We start from the raw sequence: 23,597 nt of genomic DNA, 5'->3' as shown, positions 1-23,597 counted from the left end.
CCCCCCCATAAAAAAAAAACACGCAAACACACACTTTTAATAGACCTTATATTCATTATGACAGTTTTTAGGACTTTTAATTTTGTATATTAGAATAGAGAACTACTTGAAGATCTAGATCTATTCGTTTTAAACTCAGCCTCTGCTAGGTGTCGAACTCGATCCCCGTGGATAGGTAGCCAGCAAGCACAAGTGATTCAAGCCTCTCCGCCACACATTTATGTTAAATAAGATTTAGGCTCACGGTCAATAACAAGCTAACAACTACCACTAGCGTCGAGGTGGAAAACAATAACTTTATTATGAAGGCAACAACTTATTTACAGTACAAAATACACGAGTTTGGTGGGAAAACAATAGCTTTATTATGAAGGCAACATCTTATTTACAGTACAAAATACACGAGTTTGGTGGGAAAACAATAGCTTTATTATGAAGGCAACATCTTATTTACAGTACAAAATACACGAGTTTGGTGGGAAAACAATAACTTTATTATGAAGGCAACAACTTATTAACAGTACAAAGTACACGAGTTCGCCAGACATTGAACTAGTGTTTCTCACTTCCCAAACGTACAGATTCCTCTCTGACCATACACAGGATCGTAGCTGTCAATGCCGCCACAGATGTTTCCCGTGCTGCAAGGACAGAGGTCGTAGTCGGTGACCATTTCCTTCGGACGCTCGTAGGCATAAGGCTGGTGGACGTAGCATCTTTGGGCTATCCCTCCCATGGGCGTACACACTCCCACGTTGAGGGACTTGTCCAGGAGGCAGCAGTGATCTCGGGCACACTCTGTGGACTGGTGACAGTTTTGTGCAGCTGTACTTAGGAGTTGACCTGTACACTGGAGATATGGATACATGAGTTGGCACTATTTAATATACACGCTGGACAAACAGGTAACGTGAATGAAATAATAACATGATTAATGCATATGGGAGATTTTCACCAAGAGCGGATAACTGTAGATATCTAGCTTCTTAGATCCATCCGGTGTACAGAAGAGTTGTAATTAATATTTAAAAAAAAAAAACAACAACAGCCTCACTTTTTGTGCTGTAAAATCAAATATATAAGCTCTTTCGTTTAAGGCAGAAACTACTTTTCCTTGACATTCTTTAGATTTCTTTTTATTTCAATTTCTCTCTTAATCTTCCGTTTTATATTCTTACGTTTTTCTTAAGGGTCTCTTATAATATTTCTCCATATTGTTTTCTCTTCTTTGTCTATGTGACCTTATTTTATTTCTTAAAGAATGTAAACAGGATCTAAAACATCGAAGACGAAACAAAGAGGAGAGTATTATGTCAAATTAAACGTAAAAATCCCCCATTCCTGCCCCCCTTAAAAAATGAATCCGTTCAAGGGTGAAGAATTAGTTGCCCTCCATGTTGCAGTGACCAAACATTACAACAAGTTAACCTAAACCATACTGCAAGACTTTGCCATTGTTAAACTACAAGGAGGCGAACGAAAAAAAAAGTAGTCCGTCGTAGCTCCCTGTATTAAGACATCGCTTTCACCTTATTTATCAATACGTCCAGGGTTGTTGTTGTTTTTTAAGTTCATAGACTTAAAAAAAGATTTTAAAATAAAAGCAAACTATAACAAATAAACAAAGGGAAAATAAGAGAAAGAACTGCTTATTTACTATCATATATCTCAATCGTGTAAGATGTATTTCCCTTTTCTATATCAAATGAAAATGTATTAATTACCACTAATTTATTAGTTAATTGTATAATTTTTAAATTGATTCATTGTTATGGAATGTGTGTGTGTGTGTTTCTATGGTGACGGTGGGAAGAACATAGCGACTGGTTGGAGGCTATGTAGTGTGAATAATGCAAGATAAGCGGCATTGTCGTCAGCAGGTAGGACAGACGACTCCATGATGGGTGAAAAGACGTGCTTTGTAGTGAGTTAGATTTTGTTCAAAATATCATTTTTATATTATGATTAAAATCTACTACATTTATTGATTTCATCTCAAATGAAAATTTTTCTATATTGTTATAAAACTTATAGCAAGTATTGTTCACAAAGAAGTTATTCCAGTTATTTCACATTTTAAAATATATCAAGCCTACCAGCAGTTTGTTAATTTTGTTAGGTACAACTGATCCGAGAATGGGAGAAATAACGTGTTCAAAATTTGCACAAGATAGAGTGAGTTTATAAAACCTTTGAAAGAAAAAAATATATACCATTATGCAAGGAACTCGGAGGGGTAAATCGACATTTAACTGGAGAGAACAATGCTGTTAAACTCTTCAAACGTGTAAATCGCAGAATCAACAATCAAGTCTAATCAAACGAGATTGCAGCAGTGTTCTGTGAGCCATGCATACAATCAGACACCCTTTTTAGCGGCCCCCGAAAAGGGAAAAGACGCTATTAGTTTTGTGTGGAATGTCTGTCCGTCCGTCCGTCCATCCCGTTTAGATATCGTAAACTACAAACGATAGTGAAAATCCGACATCATAATATTTTAGACCATTCAAAGTTCTGATGCAACGGCTACTTTTTTTCTTTTCTGAAAGCGAAAAATCTAATTTTTTAAATCAGTTATGCAAGACGTTTTTCATAAAAATACACCACTTTTACAACTATTCAATATTCATAGTAACAAACAAACACTTGAGGCTCTTTAGTAGGGAAATGACTATTTCCCATATTTTCAACGCATTCATGCAAATGGTTTTAGATTTTTTGTCAAAAAATATTTTTTTACATTTGTATTGCTAAGTTATGTAAGTTCTGTTATACTAAGTACTATATTTACAAAAAAAAATATATGTTTACTATTTTTTTAAGAAGAAAAAATCTATTTAGTATGCATATAAGTTGGACATAATTTAAAACAACAATTAATAAGAAGTTTTTCATATTATCGCGTGACCTGAAGAGCCGCTTCTATACTGTAGAACACTGAACTAAAGGATTTAAAAAAAAAAATTTTTACAGAAATGTTTTTTTCTTGAGGAATAAGATATTGACCCTTTACAAAACAATTAGATCAATTAGATATTCATTATAAGACATCAGTTAGGCCAGGTCACTGGCGGATCCAGAACTTTTGAGTGGGGGGGGGGCGATTTTTTTCCAAACCCTAACCCTAATGCCTAGTAAACCCTAACCCTATGCATAAACGTGCATATATATATATATATATATATATATATATATATATATATATATATATATATATATATATATATATATATATATATATATATATATATATATATAATATATATATATATGAGAATTTTAAAAAAGCAGCATTTCTAACCCTTTGGTGAAAAACAAAACAACTGGAGCATCGCTATAAGGTTTTCAAGTGGGGTTCGGGGCGAAGCCCCGACGACAAAAGCGTTTTCTTGCTTTTTTCACTGCAGAAAAGTATTCTCCTGACATTTACAGCTCATTATCCATCAGTGGAGTTCGCCCCGAAGCCAAAAGCGTTTTCTTGCATACTTCACAGAAGAAAGGTATTCTCCTGACCTAAAACTCATTATTCATACTATTAAAAAAGGACCTTTTGAATAATGTTGTACTTATAATATTCTAATATGAATTTATAGGCCCTTAATACATTGCAAAAAATCCGATTTGTTCCTTGAAAAGATAAGATACCCCACATATTTAGATTTTGGCTTTGAGGATCTCCGCCGAAAAAAAATTATTCGATAAATAATATTCAATAAAATCAAAGTATAAATTGTGAATTATAGTCCCAAATTTATTTAACTAGAAAAATATCAGATTGAGTAAAGGTTAGAAAAAGGCGACTATGAAAAAAATGATTTGGGTTTAGAACTCATCTCAATCGTGACTCTTATACTGAAAAATTTCGTTTGAATTCTAATTTTTTGAATGCAAAGTCTTTCTTAAAATAGTTATGATAAATTCATGTGAAATTACATAAACTCTGTCTGGAAATGGGAGGGGCGGTAGAGTGAAAACGATTAATCCTCGCTCCTTTAATAATTTCTGCTAAAGATTGCACTCGGCATTAAAGAATAGGGGTGTGGCGACTCGATGTAAGAATTTAATTTATAGTATATATAAATTATATTAGTGACAGATGTTTTTGTTTTGTAATTTCCTAACTGTAATATAAAAAGAAAAAGTATTGGTTTGTCCGATGGGGGAAAGGCGATTGCATGAATCGCCCCTCCCACCTGGTACAACCCTTTTTCATTTAAATTTTACTAATGTTAAAATTTGTGATTAGAGTGTGGTACGACATAATATACAATGAGTTCACATATCAATATGTAGTTTATATTATATAGATATTCAACTTATTTTGTTCACAATCTATGATTCTCCACAAAAATAGGACCGCCCCCCCCCCCACTCAGAGGGCTAGAGTGGGGAGGGCAGTACATGCAATTTCCCCCTCCCCCAACCTCACCGAAACGGCCAAGATACAAGAAGGCGAGCGACATAATATAAATCTATATATTAATTCAACTAATTTTGTTCACAAACTATGATTTCTCCATTAAAGTAGGACCGCCCCCCCCCTCAAAAGGTTTAGATGGGAAGGGCAGTAGAGATAAATTGGCAAACAGGGAACGACATAATACAAAGATCGGTTAAAATATCAATAACAAGTTTTAATCACATAGATATTTAATTGATTCTGTTAGCAAGCTGTGATTTCTACAAAGAAATTGGACCGCCCCCCCCAATCGAAAGTTTATGGGGGGGGGGCGGGATTGATACCATCGCCCCCTCCCGACCCCACCAAATCGGCCAACATACTAGAGGGGGGGCAAAATAATCTAAAAATAGGTTGAAATATAAATAATTAGTATATATTATTAACATAAGTAATGAATTCGTATACAAATTGTGTGAATTCTATACTAAAATTCGTCCGCCGCCCCCCTTCGGGGGGGGGGATCCGGCCTAGTGGGGGGGGGGGGCGATCGCCCCTACCGCCCCCCCCCCTGGATCCGCCAGTGGGCCAGGTTCACATTTAACTTCACATTCACTTTCACCTATACTTTGGTCTGCTTGACCACTGGGACACTGATGTTCTTACTGAAAATATTGAAACCTGCCTTTTTACCTGCCTGGGTGGACCATTTAGTGGGCCGATTTTGAGTTTGTTTCCACACAAACTGTCTTTGTAACCTTGTTATATCACAAGTTTAAATGTAGACTTTGGTAAGAATCTAGAGCCACGTTAGTGAAGAGAATAATAAGATTCGAAAAAAGATTAAGAGGTGGACTCACTCAAGTATCTGTTGGAAAAATAAAGTCTTTGAGCTTTTCAGAAAAGTAAACCAATATCTCCTATTAAACTTTATGTCATAAACAAGAGAAATATAAACAGCGAACAGCCTAAACTTATATTATGCAGCTATCTATTGTTTTTAAAATCTATAGACCAATATATAATTTTATGAAATAATTTGTGTTTATTGTTTTGGTTTTCAGTGTTATCATTTCTTAAAAAAAGAAAATACTTACTAGAAAAAGACATATGCTAAGAATTAAGTTGTTCATTGCCATGGTCGCTGGTGACACCTTTCTCTTGGACAACTCGTGTAAAGAAAGATAAGATCAAGTAGGTCATACTAGGTCAAGGTCGACGTGCAAAAAAAATTCTATTTACTTTTTTTTCCTTTTATCTTTAATTTGAGATAATCCTTTTCAATCATTGCCATATTATTGATGTCGTGTTGATAGTGCGATGTAAGGGAAATGATGTCGTGTTGATAGTGCGATGTAAGGGAAATCTACACCAAGATTAATCCAAACAGATTCATTCCAATGTAAAATTCATTTTTACTTATAAAATATTATAAAAAAGCGGGGTCTGGGAATTTTTAACGGCATAACTTTGAACAGGGTTCCACGACAATTCGTTCACTGACATTTCGTTCACCGACAAATCGTTCACGACTTTTCGTTCACGCGACTATTCGTTCACCAGACATTTCGTTCACCAGACAATTCGTTCACGCGACATATCGCTCACGGACTATTCGCTCACAGACAACTTGTTCACCGACAACTTGTTCACCGACAGTTGGTTCACGACAAATCGTTCACGCGACAAATCGTTCACGCGACTATTCGTTCACGGCACGGACAAATTGTTCACAGACAAATCGTTCACTGGATAGTAACATAGCGTTAATTTTATATATTTTCGTCGCGTGTTAAATTTATTTACATTAAAACTTTTGTAGCTATTATTTCCAAATGCAAAAAATTTCTAGAGATCAGGTCTAATCCGAGTTTATTAAATTTCGTTGTTGTTGTTGTTGTTAATATTTTGTTAATGAGGACAGTATGTGATAAAAATTATACTTAAAATAAAAAAAATAAAAAAGAGATCTTACAAGCTAGCTGAAAAATGTAAACGGGCCCTCACTTTACTATAGGTAACATTTTTACTTTCACCTTTAATATACCTTTACACCCCCCTCTTTTTTTTTCATCTACCGGGAATCTACCCATTCATCTAGATACTCTAGTTAACACCTAGTGGAGTGCTAGACAGACTTGCTCCTCTGGAAGTAATAAAACTTTATTGGACATTGCCTATACACATGTTCAATTTGTTAACATTGAAAATATCTACTAGACACTATAGTATAGTACTTTCCATCAAGTTTAAAAGAAGTTTTATTTTATTTTTATTTTAGTTAACTTATTTCTATATGTGATTGATTGCTTGGACTTCAATAACAATTTTATTGAAACAATTTTATTTTGTTGTATTGCGATAAATTATAATTTTTTGATAGGGAACCAAAATATTTCCTATATATATAGTGTTGTACATGTAATTAGTTGTTTTTTTTTCTGAGATGTCTTAATTGATAAGTATTAACCTTAGATCTGTATCTAGTACGTGACGTTCAGAGTTGAACAGTGAAACCATATATTGTACCAAATCTAGTACCATTGTTAAAAAGCTAAATTATCTCTCTGAGCTAGTCAGGAAAACCAGCGACTTGGCAGAATGCATGACGCGTAGGACGTAATCATCTTCTTTTTGAAGAAACGTCTGTATTATATAAGATAAGATTTGTTTTTGTTATAAAGATATCAATAAAATGGGTATGTTAATTAAACATCTGGACAGCTATTAAGAAGATAAGCAAATATGGGTAGGTCGAACAAGACTACATGATGGACATGAGTGTCAAAGAAGGCCTACATGTTGAAAGTAAAAATGTTACCTAGAGTAAAGTGAGGACCCATTTAAATGTTTCAGCTTGCTTGTAAGATCTCTTTTTTCTTTTCAGTATAATTTTTTATCACATACTGTCCTCGTTAACAAAATATTAACAACAAACAAACGATCTCTAGCAATTTTTTGTTTTTGGAAATATCCAGTGAACGATTTGTCTGTGAACAATTTGTCTGTGAACGAATTGATAGTGAACGATTTGTCGCGTGAACGATTTGTCGTGAACCAACTGTCGGTGAACAAGTTGTCGGTGAACAAGTTGTCTGTGAGCGAATAGTCCGTGAGCGATATGTCGCGTGAACGAAATGTCTGGTGAACGAAATGTCTGGTGAACGAATAGTCGCGTGAACGAAAAGTCGTGAACGATTTGTCGGTGAACGAAATGTCAGTGAACGAATAGTCGTGTCCCCCTTGAACAGGGAGCGCGGTGGCTGAGTGGTTAAACGCTTGGCCTCCGAACCGGGGTCCTGGTTTCGAATCTCGGTGAAGACTGGGATTTTGAATTTCGGGATTTTTAGGGCGCCCCTGAGTCCACCCAACTCTAACTGGTACCTGACTTAAGTTGTGGAAAGAAAAAGTCGTTGTGCTAGCCACATGACACTCTGCAAAGGAAACATAACATCATCTGCCCTGTAGATCGCAAGGTCTGAAAGGGGAACTTAACTAAGCACGACACTAACGTTGAGCTATCCTGCTTTATAAACAAAGGAATGCATTATTTCTCTGTGAAGATATTGTTCTATAATCGACTTGTCTTTTATAAACCCTGTGTGGTAAATATTCCTCATGTTTCTGTTGTACTGTTAGTTTCTTAACTTTGTTTTTATACACACATAAAAATGGCATAAATGCTAATGTTGAGTTTTTCTTAACAACTGACTACTGCCTAGCCACGAGTAATAATGAAGCCTAGTTTGAAGATTTACTATCCGGATTCCGGATGCACTTTATATAAATCGCAGATGAAAAAAAAAAAGATTATCTAAAGCAGTGATTCCCAAAGTGGTCTATATAGACCCCCAGGTGTCTACGGCGACTTCTAACGCTTCTACGAGATTGAAAAAAATAAATTGTTGGTCTATGAGATTCAAAGGGCGTCTACGTTAGTGGATCTAAATTAAAAAGATCGAGTCTCTAAATTTTATTTCCTATTATTTAAGGATTCGTACTTTAGTTGATCCTTTGAATTTCAAACTTGAATGAATTAATTTTTTTTTCATTCTTGAATTTTAACATCATATATAAATATCTTGTGTTTACATGGAACTAATATGAACCATAATCCCAAAAGAAATGCAGACAGAACAGTGTTGATTATTGGGCTTCATTCCTTCCTCCGTTGCCTATGTGCGTGTCATGTAACAAAGTTGTAAGTCATGACGCCATGAAACCAGCTAGAGGATCATTTGAGACGATGACACCTTGAGGAAATACTTTTTTAAACATTTAAATATAAAGTTCAGACTAGGCTCACAGTGAAATGAGCAATGACATTGAAAGCTGCAAACAACATATTTTTGTTTGTAAAATATTTTGTTTGTAAAATGTTTTACTTATTTCGGATGTTCCTTCAGAGTTGAAGATAATTACTTCCTAGTCCAAACCTCAGGGGCGTAACTAGGGATTTGGGTGCCCGGGGGGCTTGACCTCTTTGGGGGCCCCTTGCATTTTGACATTCGACATATGACATGAGATAATGTACGCAAAAATATATAAGCCCCAAATCAAATTGGTTCAGTATATCAGTAAACTTAACAAAAAGTAATCATCAAGACTCTTTTAATGAATAATACCGTTGTTTATTAGTTAAATAATGCACAAGTGACAAATCTAAATTGATATCGCTTCACGTCGTGCATTCTGTGCAGCAAGGACATCTATAACATCAACTACATCGATACTTTCTAGTATTTGTGACTTCACTGACATTAAAACCATGATAAGCCTTTCTTGCGTCATTGTGCTCCTGAGATACTTTTTGATGAGTTTGAGCTTTGAGAATGATCTCTCACATGACGTAATGGACGTGGCCTATTTAGCAGTATTCGGAGGAGGTTGCAAAGTCTGAGCACACGTAATTCCCATATGAAGCCTGTTTCCTCAATATGTCTATTGGTGATTGTATTACTGTTTGTTGATGAAAAGTGCTCGTGCATCAATGACCTCATTGAAAAAGCGATTTTCCATTTATTTCATCATACAAACAGGAAAAGTAGCACAGTTTGTCACAAGCGTGTCTTCTAACAGAAGTCTTGGTTTAAGAAGAAACCCAAAGGTATCCATTTTCTTTCCAGCCTTTGGAATCTGCCCTTCATCTCCATATGCAATCTGTCCAGCACTTCTGTCGCAACACGTTTGAATTGCAGTTGTATTGACAGTCCTACATTAGAACTCAACTTCCCATCAACTCTTTTCTTTCATATGGTTGTTTTGATTACATGGAATCCATAGTACCTTCTTTTGCTTTTTCGATGGATTGGGTTTTTGTCAGTTTCTCATCATTTTACAGAAAGCATGAAAGGGTACTAATTTCTTTAGCAGATTCCCGTATATGCAGTCCAGACTTTTGTAGTTTCTTCCAAACTATATTAATAGGGCACAGGAACTTTGACCAGAATTCCAGATAGGCAAAAAATTCTTAATTTTCCACTGCATGAAGAAGATTCTGTGCTAATATTATATGGTATTACGTCATTGTTGGTTGTTTATGTTTTGTGCGAAAGCAAAAGGATTCAGAGTATATAAAAGTGGGAAAGATCCATATCTCGTTATGCTCGAGTATAGAAATACTCCGATAAGTGGACTGCCGTATTCACCATCACAACTGCTGACGAGTAGAAGACTCAGGGAATCATTCCAACTGATCACAAACTATTGAAACCATCGGTAGCTGAAAACGCAGAGACAATACTCAACGAACGACAGATGAAAAGCTAAGTGAAATACGATGCAAAAGCAAGACTACCTAAAGATTATTCTGTCGGAGAGTTCGTCTAGGTCAAACATGGCAGAAAGCAGTTGTCATAAAAAAAATTCAGCACCTAGATCCAGTGGCGTAACTAAGGGGGGGGGGGGGGAGGGGGGGAGAAATTTAAAATCCCCCCGGGCCCCCACCTAGGGTGGCCCCCAAATGGGTGTCCGAAATTTATTTGTAAATACATAAATTAATATATTTGATTGACAAATAGTGTCAACGGGTGTCTTTTTTTTCAACATTTATGGATTAAAAATTTATCACAAAGACTAAACCTAGATCTAGGTCTATCAGTACTTTGACTTTGTTGACATTTTAAAAATATTTTTTCCCACAGAGATCAAAGTTTTTTTTAAAGTTAGTTTTACATTTTAAACTTTGTTGCCACGAATAAAACTGCATGATATACAGCGAATTCCAGGTATCTTGTTACCTTTACTAATAATAGATCTAAATGGCGAGTATTTTATGGCTACACTAATTAACCTTGAAGCAAAATTTACAGAATCGAGTATAACAGATCCAAAAGTTATTCTTAATAATGCAAGAATAGTCCATTATTCGGGTTTGGCGTCTATAATTTCAGAATTAAACTTCACACTCGAGTTATTACCCCTCAATTCATCTTTCATCAATCCAATGGAAACTCTATTTTTATTTCCATCTAATCCTTTTGCTTTCGCACAAAACACAAACAACAAACAATAACGTAATATCATATAATATTAGCACATCCTTCCTTTTGAAGTTATTATCACACCCTTCCTTTTATAGTTCTTAAGAGTGATATCTACCATTTGGGGGCCCTATGCAAAACTGATCGCGCGGGGCCTAGTCTGGGTAGGGATGAGCATAATGTCAATATTATTTTTTTTGAATTAGAAAATAGGCCTACTTTCGTCTTTGCAATACATTTTTATCAAATGAAAGCTCGAAATGCCACTTTTTATTTATTGGCACCCCAAAATGTCAATTTCGTCTATTCTTCAGGAGATTTGAATAAATTAAAAAAAAGTTCAGGACTTTATCGTATATTTTGCCTTTTCATGAGATTTCCTGGAGGCCCTGGAAAATCAGGAGATCACGAAAACCCTGTTATTTTATATACGTTATAATGGTTTAATTTAATAATGTACACTTAGAATTAGCGCGTGTCCTATGAAAGCGCGGGGCCCACTGCGACCGCATAGGCTGCAGTGGCCTAAGGCCGGCCCTGTCTACTAGGAACTTTAACAATTCGTCCACTTCTTGTTGTCTTGACTGGCACAACAAGTTCTCTAGACGTTGGTCTATAACTGTCTGTTTCGTTTGTTCCAACAGTTTGCAGTTCATTGTCTCCATCGGTATCATAGTACCCAGAGATGTCTTCATCGAAACTCTTATTCAAAAAGCGTTGATTTCTTCTGTATGTTTTTTCGTTTGTCTTTATGGTGTAAGATCTGGGTGCTGAATATTTTTTATGACAACTGCTTTCTGCCATGTTTGACCTAGACGAACTCTCCGACAGAATAATCTTTAGGTAGTCTTGCTTTTGCATTGTATTTCACTTTGCTTTTCATCTGTCGTTCGTTGAGTAATGTCTCTGCATTTTCAGCTACCGATGGTTTCAAAAGTTTGGGATCAGTTCGAATGATTCCCTGAGTCTTCTACTCGTCACCAGTTGTGATGGTAAATACGGCAGTCCACTTATCGGAGTATTTCTATACTCGAGCATAACGAGATATGGATCTTTCCCACTTTTGTATGCTCTGAATCCTTTTGCTTGCGCACAAAACATAAACAACCAACAATGACGTAGTACCATATAATATTAGGACAGAATCTTCTTCATGCAGTGGGAAATTAAGAATTTTTTGCTTATCTTGAATTCTGGTCAAAGCTCTTGCTCCCAATTAATATAGTTCGGAAGAAACTACAAAAGTCTGGACTGCATGTATGGAAAGCTGCTAAAGAAATTAGTACCCTTTCATGCTTTCTGCAAAATGATGAGAAACTGACAAAAACCCAATCCATCAAAAAAGCAAAAGAAGGTAGTGAATACTATGGATTCCCTGTAATCCCTGTGGGAAGCGTGGTCGAGAGGCTAAGTGCGCTTGAACTTGGCTTGTCTTGGCTACCTAGAAGGGGACTCGAGGTTCGACACCCGACTCGGGCAGAGTTGCGTTTACTGAGCTCCTAAAGGCAGAACGGAAAACCAACTTCTAGATTGGACCAAAGCGCTCTGAGCATGCTATAAGCATGAAAGTAACGCTATATAAAAGCTATAGAAGAAAGAAAAGACTTGATGGGAAGTTGAGTTTTAATGTAGGACTGTCAATAGAACTGCAATTCAAACGTGTTGCGACAGAAGTGCTGGACAGATTTCATATGGAGATGAAGGGCAGATTACAAAGGCTGGAAAGAAAATGGATACCTTTGGGTTTCTTCTTGAACCAAGATACCTGTTAGATGAAGACCCGCTTATGACAAACTGTGCTACTTTTCCTGTTTGTATGATGTCATTGATGCACGAGCACTTTTCATCAACAAACCAGTAATACAATCACCAATAGACATATTAAGGAAACAGGCTTCATATGGTAATTACGTGTGCTCAAACTTTGCAACCTCCTCCGAATACTGCTAACTCATGCCACTTCCATTACGTCTTGTGAGAGATCATTCTCAAAGCTCAAGTTCATCAAAAGCTATCTCAGGAGCACAATGACACAAGAAAGGCTTATCATGGCTTTAATGTCAGTGAAGTCACAAATACTAGAAAGTATCGATGTAGTTGATGTTATAGATGTCTTTGATGCACAGAATGCACGACGTGAAGCGATATCAATTGAGATTTGTCACTTGTGCATTATTTAACTAATAAACAAAGCTTTTATTCATTAAAAGAGTCTTGATTACTTTTTGTTAAGTTTACTGATATACTGAACCAATTTGATTTGGGGCTTATATATTTTTGCGTACATTATTCCATGTCATATGTCGAATGTCAAAATGCAAGGGGCCCCCAGAGAGGTCAATCCCCCCGGCCCCCAAATCCCTAGTTACGCCCCTGCCTAGATCTTACATCATAAAGACAAACAATGGAAAAACATACAGAAGAAATCAACGCTTTTTAAATAAGAGTTTCGATGAAGACATCTCTGGGTACAATGATACCGATGAAGACAATGAACTGCAAACTGTTGGAACAAACGAAACAGACAGTTATAGACCAACGTCTAGAGAACTTGTTGTGCCAGTCAAGACAACCAGAAGTGGACGAATTGTTAAAGTTCCTAGTAGACAGTGCCGGTCGCAGTGGGCGCCGCGCTTTCATAGGCGCCGCGCTAATTCCAAGTGTACATTGTTAAAATCAAACAATTATAACGTATATAAAATAACAGGGTTTTCGCGAACTCCTTATTTTTCAGAGCCTCCAGGAAATCTCATGAAAAGGCAAAATATACGATAAAGTCCTGAACTTTTTTTGAATTTATTCAAATCTCCTGAAGAATAGACCAAATTGACATTTTGGGGTGCCAATAAATAAAAAGTGGCATTGCGAGCTTTCATTTGATAAAAATTTATTGCAAAGACGAAAGTAGGCCTATTTTCTAATTCAAAAAAAAAATAATTTTGACATTATGCTTATCCCTACCCAGACTGGGCCCCGCAAATGCTAGGGCCGGCCCTGCTAGTAGATATCACTATTAAGAACTTTAAAAGGAAGGGTGTGATAATAACTTCAATAGGAAGGATGTTTTAATATTATATGATACTACGTCAATATTTTTTTGTTTATGTTTTGTGCGAAAGCAAAAGGATTAGATCATTAGATGTAAATAAAAAGAGAAAGAGAGTTTCCATTGGATTGAGGAAAGATGAATAAAGGGGTAATAACTCGAGTGTGAAGTTTAATTCTGAAATTATAGACGCCAAACCCGAATAATGGACAATTTTAGCATTGTTAAGAATAACTTTTAGATCTGTTATACTCGATTCTGTAAATTTTGCTTCAAGGTTAATTAGTGTAGCCATATAATACTCGCCATTTTGATCTATTATTAGTAAAGGTAACAAGATACCTGGAATTCGCTGTATATCATGCAGTTTTATTCGTGGCAACAAAGTGTAAAATGTAATAGTAATTTTTTTAAAAAAATTGATCTCTGCGGCAAAAATATTTTTAAAATGTCAACAATGTCAACGTACTGATAGACCTAGATCTAGGTTTAGTCTTTGTGATAAATTTAACCAATAAATGTTGATAAAAAAAAAGAAACCCGTTGACACTCTTTGTCAATCAAATATATTAATTTATGTATTTACAAATAAATTTCGGACACCCATTTGGGCGCCCCCCCCCCCCTAGGTGGGGCCCCGGGGGGATTTAAAAATTCTCCCCCCACCCCCCCCTTAGTTACGCCACTGCCAAACCTCCCGCAGGACGACGGGGGATGGGAGCGGGCAGGGTTTGAGCCCGGGACCATCGATAAGTCCGAACGACAGTCCTGCGCGCAAACCGCACCACAAGCCAGATTTCTATAAATCTGGTCAAGTTAACCTTGCCTGGTAATGAAACAGTATTATTGACATATTTTCGTTTGTGCATGAATCAAGAAATCCACGTGGAACTGTTCTTTGCCGACAACTTTTTATCAATTTCTCCTTAACACTGAAGTACGATGGTTGTTTAAAGTTTGAAAAAAAAAATTCTCTTTTTTTTTTACACTATATTGGAGTTCTTGGATGCTTAAAATTGAAATTAAAGAAAAAGTAATCAATTGGAAATCATAGTCTATTGAGCAGATTTTTTCATAAATTTAATGAGATTAATTTGCGGTTACAAGGTATAACATAAATTTGTTAAAAACGAAGTTCATACTCTCATCATTTCTTGTGACAATTTAAATCAAAATTATTGAACAGGGCGAGTTTTTTAATTTCCAAATTTATAACAGTCAAACTATCAGGAAGCTAATGTTTTTACTTATGTTGAACATTTGAAAGCCTCCTCTATCCCAATTTTTTTTTTAGCTAGGACCAGGAGATATTCTGACTAGGGCAATGTATTGGCAATACCTCAATTAATAATCGATTCATATGATGAAGATAAAGGGTGACAACAATTCTCGAATAAATTTCAATGAAGATGTTAAAGTAGAATTTTTTCAAAAAATGAAGTCAAGTCTTCTGGCTCCAACAGATTATACCTGATACTTATCTAATGTTATGGAATATCACCAGAAAGCTTCTAATTCTTTTTCCATCTTTATATCTAGAATTATGAAAAAAAAAGTTTTAGCAAGGATGCCAATATTCTCATTTTAAAAAATCACTAACCAAGAAGTTTTAATATTAAGCCTAACTAGACTAAAGCCCAATTTTGAAATTTGATTACTAGAGGAACCCACAAATAACACTAATAGCTAGGTGTTTTTGTTGTTTTTTTGTTTGTTGTTGTTTTTTGTTTTTTTTTTGGTAAATTCCTGTAATAAATATGACCTTTTATTTTGCTTCGATTTAATTAGAATTTTATTAATAAATATATACGACTTAGCAATCAGTGCAAATAAAAACACATTTGAAGTTTGGGAATTTTCAAAAATACATAATTAGAGAGATTAGATAAGTATGGGGTCTACAAAAAACTGGAAAATATGACAAAGGGTCTACGAGACAAAAATGTTTGATAACCACTGGTCTTACGTCAAGCACAACCATATCTTACAATACTGTAAGATATTTGCTCTTAATCAAACCACATGTATTCATTACCACTCATTTATTGGTTAATGTTATGTTTGATCTATGCTTTGTAAGGGACAATGAATATTTGTGAACAGTGGAAGAAATAACGTGTTCAAACTTTGTTACAGACAGACAGACAGACGGGACGGAGTGAGTAGATAATAACCTTTATAAAAAAAAGGTCCAGTTCCTCTGAGAATAGTGTAGATCTGTCTCTATCCCCGATATTTACGACCAAATGCTTTTTACTTTTCCAAACCAATGTAAGATGCACTTTAGAGTTGGGTGGACCCACAATAGTCATTGTAAGATTTTGGAAATACCATGATGATGAACCGTACCAGGCGCCATTTTGCCCACACCGGCATAGAGAAAAGTAGCTGGCAGCAGATGGCCCTTTAGAGACAGTTGGGGAGCTCACGAGAAGGCGCTAAAACACATATTTGATGCCCTAAAGAAAAGCCCTTGTTGAAGAAAGGGGGAGAAGACGTAAAGAAAACTTAAATAGACCGCCTGCGGACAAAGGCTTTTTTCTGAACATCAGGTCGCGAGTTCCGGTTGTCATGTGAAACACTGAATGAAAGACATTGCCTTTAACTTACATTACAAAGTATTTGATAAAATAAGATACAAATGTTTAGATTACATACTATTTGAACATAATGTAAGGATTTATTATATTACTTGTATATTACTTAGAAAGAATATATATATATATATTAAAAACACAACGAAATAATTTTTTTTTTCAAAAAGGAAATCATTTTATTTACTTTCCAAAAGAACAAATTCCTTTCTGCCCATAAACACTGTCGAAACTATCGATCGCACCACAAATGTTGCCAGGTTCACATGGGCAGAGGTCATAGTTGGTAATCATGGCCACGGGACGTGTCCAAACGTAAGGCTGACTGACGTAACACCTGGCGGCGACCCCACCCATGGGTCTACAGACTCCCTTTTTGGTGGACTTGTCCAAAAGGCAGCATTCATTGCGAGCGCATTCAGTGGCCTGGCGACAATGTTGATATGCTGCGCCAATGACTTGGTGAATGCACTAAGAGGAAAATAAAAGGGCGTACATTAAAAAGTTGAGTAGCAGCAGACACGTTATCAACAATTAGAAATTGAACAATAAATAGCTGATACGTTCCATAAGTATGTAGGCCTATGAATTTAGCGCTCTCGTGGGGGGTCATCATAAGCGTTTCAAGACAACCTTAAGAGCTCCCTCAAGGAGTGTGATGTTGACATTCACGGCTGGGAAACACTAGAACTCTCGACTGCTCCTCGTGGCGTGAAGCGAGACCATTTGTTATAGAAGGCCTCAACACTGACCTGCGACGTCTTAACCTGTGGGCAGGGGAGACCAATAGCTCGTTGCCACGTCACAGACCTCTTTTATACGAGAATATTATAAAACCTTTAACAATTTAATACGTACCATAGTGGCATGCATGCGACCTTTCGGTGGTCCTAACAGCCCATTTGGGTACCGGCCCACCGGCTTTATTGCCCAAATGCCCATACATCCAGCCAGCCGCTGATCATATGGCATATAATTTATAAATATATCGGTCTTCACCAAGATTCGAGACTTTTCGGTTCGGAAGCCAAGCGAATTCCATTCAGCAAACACACACTCCCCGCTTTCAACGTCATGTCGCAAATTAAAAACGTATCGCAATTAGACTAACTAACGTACTACTTAAGATAAAGGAATATCAGGGTCAGATTGAGAAGAACGCAATCAGGAGAACTGCATCCAGCTAAAACTTCATGGTGTGTTCTACTGTGTTTGAGCGGGCGCAGAAGATGAAAAAAAAAACAACTTAAATAGACCGCCGGCTTCATTCTGTTGGTCACACGTCAAACCATTTACACCCTCACACACAAAACACATACATACACATCGCTTCATTTCCAAATTGGATTTAAACACAAAAAAAAAAACAACTAAAAAGCAAATAATTGAAATAATTTTCGATTAGTTTTACATTTTATTTCGTACATGAAATATTAGCGGAGAAAAAACTTACCAGTAAGAAGCACATGAAATAAAGCGTAGACATGGTCAGAAAGAACGATTTCCAACAATTATTAAGTAGGTTACTTTCCTCTACTAAAGATAAATTCCAGACCACCAGCTAACGTGTAAATAATGTTTTAACCCTATCGAAGCACATAACCGAATTTAAATCCGTTTCTTTAAAAAAACAAAAGTAACACCTAGCCAGGAAATCACTGACAGTCACTCAAACATCAATCACCAGCTTTAAGCCAAACAACTGCAAGTTGTTTTGCAGTTGTTTTTTCCCTAAAAAACAAGAATCAAGAAGTGCAGTGAAAACGAAGTAACTTTCTAGCCATCAAAACAGACAATCTTGGCTGTGGACATTCATTTTATTAGGACCCGGAAACACACCGCTGCTACCAATGACGTGTAGCCGACATTTTAATATATCACTTACACATGAACAAACAAATAAATCCCTATTTCAACCATTGCAGAGTGGTTACCGCGTTGTCTTGGGAAGCCTGAGAAGGCTTTGGCCCACAAGTTATTGTTAGTCTAGATCTATTACAAATTGAATTACATGACTGATCCAAACTAATTGATACATGTAGGCTACGCTTAAATAAGTTTTGTTTTGTTTTTACACTATTTCTAAATGTTTTTCTTGTTTAAATAAAAGAAAGAGAAAAATAGAAAGGCCCAATTCTTACTCAGACTTACTCCATTTGCTGGGACAAATTCGTACAACTGTTCCTTCTTTCCTAGTGCCATTAGATCATGGAAAGGATTGACTGAATCAGCCGGGAAAACCAATGACTTACCAGAGTTGATTAAGTTTGCTAATTAGCATGCACGGCTTTATTAACTCATGGATACGCATAGATACGCATAGGACTCAATTATTTTCTGTGTTGAAGGAACGTCTGAAACGTATAAGACAAGATAAGGATAATTATAATAATGGCAATTTAATATCTTCGATTTCTTAGATAAAGGATGAGTGCAGTGCTTCAAATGACTAAGCAAACCCAGTTGCGACTTATATATTTTGTCCCATCTAATGCAGACAAAGCCGTTGTCCACCTGGGGTGTATTTAAGTATTCAATTCAGTTCTGATCACACCAAAAGCAATGATTGCCACTATCGAGTTCCCGTAGTATTAACTATCCTATCTTAATAACTTGGGGCTTGTGGACGAACTTGGTATCGATTTCAAACCCCTGGGATTTCTTATTTGGGATTTCAACGTAACACTGAGTTCAGACGAAACCAATATCATTATAGAAGGCTTCAACACTGATCTGCATCGTCACAACCTGTTGGCAGGTTAGACTAATAGCTCTTTGCCACGTCACAGGTCTGTACGACTTGGAAAACACTTTAAAGACCAGCGTAGGCGCCAACTTGCTTTAACTGACATAGAAGAGAGCACCTGGCTGCAGGCGGCTTCGGAACGAGACAGATGGGGGTCACTTACAAATGCCGCGGGATACACAATTAAGCCAAAAGAAAATCCATTGCCAAAAAAGTAGGAGACGCGAAAACAAAATCTAAATCGACCACCGGCGGACTATGGTTATGTCTGCGCTGGATGTGGCACACTATGTAGGTCGCATCTAAGGCTGCGTAACCACGGGAAATACAGCATTCTTCATTGATCTTCGAAGACAAGCATTATTATTATTATAGCTTGAAATGTGACTTGGCCATTCTAATCCTATTGCCTGGTAGATAGTTGTGATTTCTTTGTCACCCTCACCCTGACTTGGAGGCCCTAGGTAGAGTGAATTTGGTAGCCCTCAATGAAATTTTAAAAATTAAAAAGAAACTGAAAAAATAAAATTACAAAATTTATTAAAAACCTGATAAATCGAGCAAACAGAAATTTATATATCTCTATAGTATAGACTGGGTTAGACTAGTCAACTTAGAGTCAATAGTGCTCTACTATGTTTTAGTATATACTGGGTTAGACTAGTCAACTTAGAGTCAATAGTGCTCTACTATGTTTTAGTATATACTGGGTTAGACTAGTAAACTTAATAGTGCTCTACTATGTTTTACATGTGATCCAAGTTTTACAATTTTTTCTCAAAATTTTTGAAGTCCTGTGCGATGCCCCCATGCATTGGAGGCCCTAGGCGGCAGCCTAGTTTTCCCATTCCTAAAGCCGGCCCTGCTGCAATGATATTATAAATAGATGTGTTTTATTTTTCTCCCAATGCCCTTGTTACCTGGCAGTCTCCTTTGATAAAGTGAATTTTTCTTTTTCTAAAGTAAACCATGAAATGTTTGTAAAATGTTTTGTTGGCAGGTTAAAAATAGTACAATAACGACACTAGATCAATCATGACACTAGATCAATCATGACACTAGATCAATCATGACATACGATTCATCGTGTAAGTCGAAGATAACGAGTGTAAAGAACTCTTGTAAGCTTCAATGTGTCAGTTGTGTGAGCTTCGGGGAATAATTGCGAGTTTCCGATATGCAGCTGTACAGTTGTAAAACACAAACAGTAACTATTTATTACTGCCTTTTACCATTAAATACGTGTTTGGTAAAAGTGTATACATAGTAATTATAGCGAATATCCCATCACCGTAACAAGCAAAGTTGTTTCATTTTAAAGTAATTTATTATGGCATTTGATAGTTACTTCCCTTTTTAGCGATTTTTCACCCTCGTAATTTTTTTTTCTTCTGTGCAACCAAAGTTTTAAGCGTACATCTAGGAGCATAATAATGGAGACACAGTCAGATATATATGGACAGCATGGGCGTAGCCGGGGGGGGGGGGGTTGGGGTTCAAACCCCCCCCCCCCCCCGAAATGAAGTCGACTGATATTTTGCTTTGATTTTGTTTATTTTAGGTGAGATTTTAATACAAAACCATCACTTTCCCCAGCACAACCAAGGGTGTTTTAAGTTTAAAACCCCCTACCAGGGGTTTTTGAGTTTAAAACCCCCTACCAGGGGGGTTCGAGTTTAAAAACCCCTACCAGGGGGTTCGAGTTTAAAACCCCTACCAGGGGGGTTTGAGTTTAAAACCCCCTACCTGGGGTTTTTGCAGTTAAATCTCAAAAAAAAAAATGCAAACGAAAATCCCCAAATTCCAAGAGCACAAAAAAAAAAACCAAAGTACGCACTCAATATTCTATGACCGTAGCTAAATGGGTTATGACTTAGTTTTGAGTTTAAACCCCACTTCAGCTGGTCTGAAGGTAAAAAATACCTCTTTAATAATAAAAACAAAGCACGATATACACTCAAAATGTTATGAGTGTAGTCAAAGGGGTTTTGAGTTTAAACTCCCCTCCAGTGGAGTTTGAAGCTAAAAAGTACCTCTTCAATATAAATTAAAGCAAATTACTCACTCTAAAATCTATTTGAGTAGCCAAAGGGGTTTTGAGTTTAACCCCCCCCCCCCCCCCGCCAGGGGGTTTGAAGCTAAAAAATACATCTTCAGTGTCAGAAAAAAGCAAATTACGCACTCAAAATGCTATGAGCGTTGCCGTAAGGGGTTTTGAGTTTAAACCCCCCTTCAGGGGGGTTTGATGCTAAAATACCTCTTCAATATAAAAAAAAAAGCAAATTACACACTAAAATTATTTGAGCGTAGCCAATTCAATGGGGGGTTTTGAGTTTAAACCCCTCTCCTACAGATGGCTTTTTTTTAAGTTTAAAATACCCCTCCAGATGATTTTGAGTTTAAGATCCCCCTACAGAGCATTTGGAGTTGGAAAACCCCCAACAGATGATTTTGACGATAAAACTTCCCTTTTCGATATAAAATCTAAAGCAAACTACAGTCACTTAATTCCAAGAGCGTATTCAAGAGAGACTACACATTTTTACCTGTTGCGGGGCTCCATCAATAAAGTGCAGTGAATAGTCATCTGCCGAAATTGAAAAACACTAAATGTGGCTCAATAAAGATGGCAGATTTTAGGAGTCAGTTATAGGAATCGGGTCCAAATCAAGAAAATCCTATGCCGAACTGTGAGTCGACCCCTTAGTAAGATTGTGACAGAGCGTCGCATGAGGTTTGCGGGACATGTTCTCCGACAAAAAGAATTACGCATAAGAAGAGTTGCAATGATATCCTAGTACAACATGACGCCACTCATTCATGGAGGTCCTCATGGCAGGTGGGAAGAGGCTTCAGACATTACCAGTGACAGATTTTTATGGAAACAGCTTGACGGCAAATGCTCCGAAAGGCGCGGGAGGGTCTAAGTCAGTAAGAATAGCCCATTAGGTTTTTGAAATAAAACTTTTTAATAGCTGGTAAATGCAGTGTAGATACCTCAGAATATGCATTTTGTTGGCTTTCAATATCAGAAATAGTGCTTGGCGGCGGGGCTTCGCCCCGCGCTGGGGAAGCTCCTAGCGCTCCCCCAGACCCCCTTGCTAGTAATGGCGGGGGATCTACAACTTTATGGAAACAGCTTGACGGCAAATGCGCAGAACGGCGCGGGAGGGTCTAAGTCAGTAAGAATAGCACATTAGGTTTTTGAAAAAAAAAATTTTAATAGCTGGTAAATGCACTGTAGATACCTCAGAATATGCATTTTGTTGGCTTCCAATATCAGGAATAGTGCTTGGCGGGCGCGCTGGGGAAGCTCCTAGCGCTTCCCCAGACCCTTTGGTAGTAATGGCGGGGAATCTACAATTTTTCCACTAACTCATGGAAGAACCTATTCTAGGGCACAATAAACGTCTTCCGAAAGAATGAAGGGTCAAAATGCAATAAAGATTATGTACACACACACATATAAATACATATAATTTTTTTTCGCGCGGAGGGGGGGGGGGAGAGAAAAAAATCCCCCCCCCCCCCCGAAAAAAAATCCTGGCTACGCCCATGATGGACAGACACACTGAATTAAGTAATTATATGGTGAAAATTAGCATCATCATCTTATCTATCCTTTGACTTTCGAGCAACCAAATCCCTCCATTTTTTTTATTTTTTTTTTTGTCAGCAGCTGTTCTTAGCAGGATATCAAGAGAGAATTATTTGTTTTAAATAGTTACACTTTACATGAGTCACTTATGAGCTGATACTACATACGACTTCCAATTAGAGAGCCACTTTAGTGAGTTTCTTTTGGATAACAGAGTTCTGGGCTTTAGAATCATGTACACATTTTCATCTGCTCATTAGAGATCCTCTTAGTGGAAAAATATTAAGTGACAAATAGATAATTTACTTCATCAAAGGAACTAGAGACTTCTAGTCTAGCGAGTGTGCAGAAAGAAACACAAGGACCTTGTGACTGGTTTGTAAAAGTAGAAGTAAACAACTGGAACTGCTTGTAAGAAAGTAAAGTTCCCCTTTCAGACCTTGTGGTTTATATGTGAAAAATGATGTTTCATTTCCAGCGTCTGAAAGAAAGTCTATCAGCTGGTCAATGGTCTCAAAGAGATTTCACTTCATTATTGCCTGATTACTAATAAATAACATGAGCCACTGCGTATTAAATCAAGTTCTTTATAAATGTGTATGAACATGTGCATCCAGTGTGTATTGTCATTCTCAGACCTGTCGTAGCTGGTATCATGGTATAAAAGAAAACACAAAAAAAGAGAGAGAGAGAGAGAGAGAAAGAATATTTTTAAACATTAATTAATTATAA

At 36.8% G+C, this 23,597-nt stretch overlaps 1 protein-coding gene across 3 annotated transcripts; it reads right to left on the bottom strand.

Annotated features, from left to right (window-relative positions):
• Nucleotides 1-289: 289 nt before the first annotated feature.
• On the bottom strand, nucleotides 290-18,394 carry LOC106053136 (uncharacterized). Of its 3 annotated transcripts, none has more exons than XM_056009016.1 (2): nucleotides 17,975-18,374; nucleotides 290-850 (listed from the first exon to the last, which is right to left on the bottom strand). In XM_056009016.1, the coding sequence occupies exons 1-2, from the start codon at nucleotides 18,005-18,007 to the stop codon at nucleotides 563-565; spliced, it is 321 nt and encodes a 106-aa protein (XP_055864991.1). In that variant the 5' UTR covers nucleotides 18,008-18,374; the 3' UTR covers nucleotides 290-562. The 3 variants fall into 3 exon arrangements, 2 of the variants coding, with proteins under 2 accessions (XP_055864991.1, XP_055864990.1); XM_056009015.1 differs by lacking the exon at nucleotides 17,975-18,374 and adding an exon at nucleotides 5,497-5,557; XR_001215195.2 differs by lacking the exon at nucleotides 290-850 and adding an exon at nucleotides 16,675-16,992 and having other exon boundaries at nucleotides 17,975-18,394.
• Nucleotides 18,395-23,597: the final 5,203 nt, after the last annotated feature.

Source organism: Biomphalaria glabrata, chromosome 13 (genome assembly GCF_947242115.1).
Source record: "Biomphalaria glabrata chromosome 13, xgBioGlab47.1, whole genome shotgun sequence".
NCBI classification, from domain to species: Eukaryota; Metazoa; Mollusca; class Gastropoda; family Planorbidae; genus Biomphalaria; species Biomphalaria glabrata.
The sequence above is the reverse complement of the archived record's forward strand: the minus strand, read 5'-3'. Positions and strand labels throughout refer to the sequence as shown.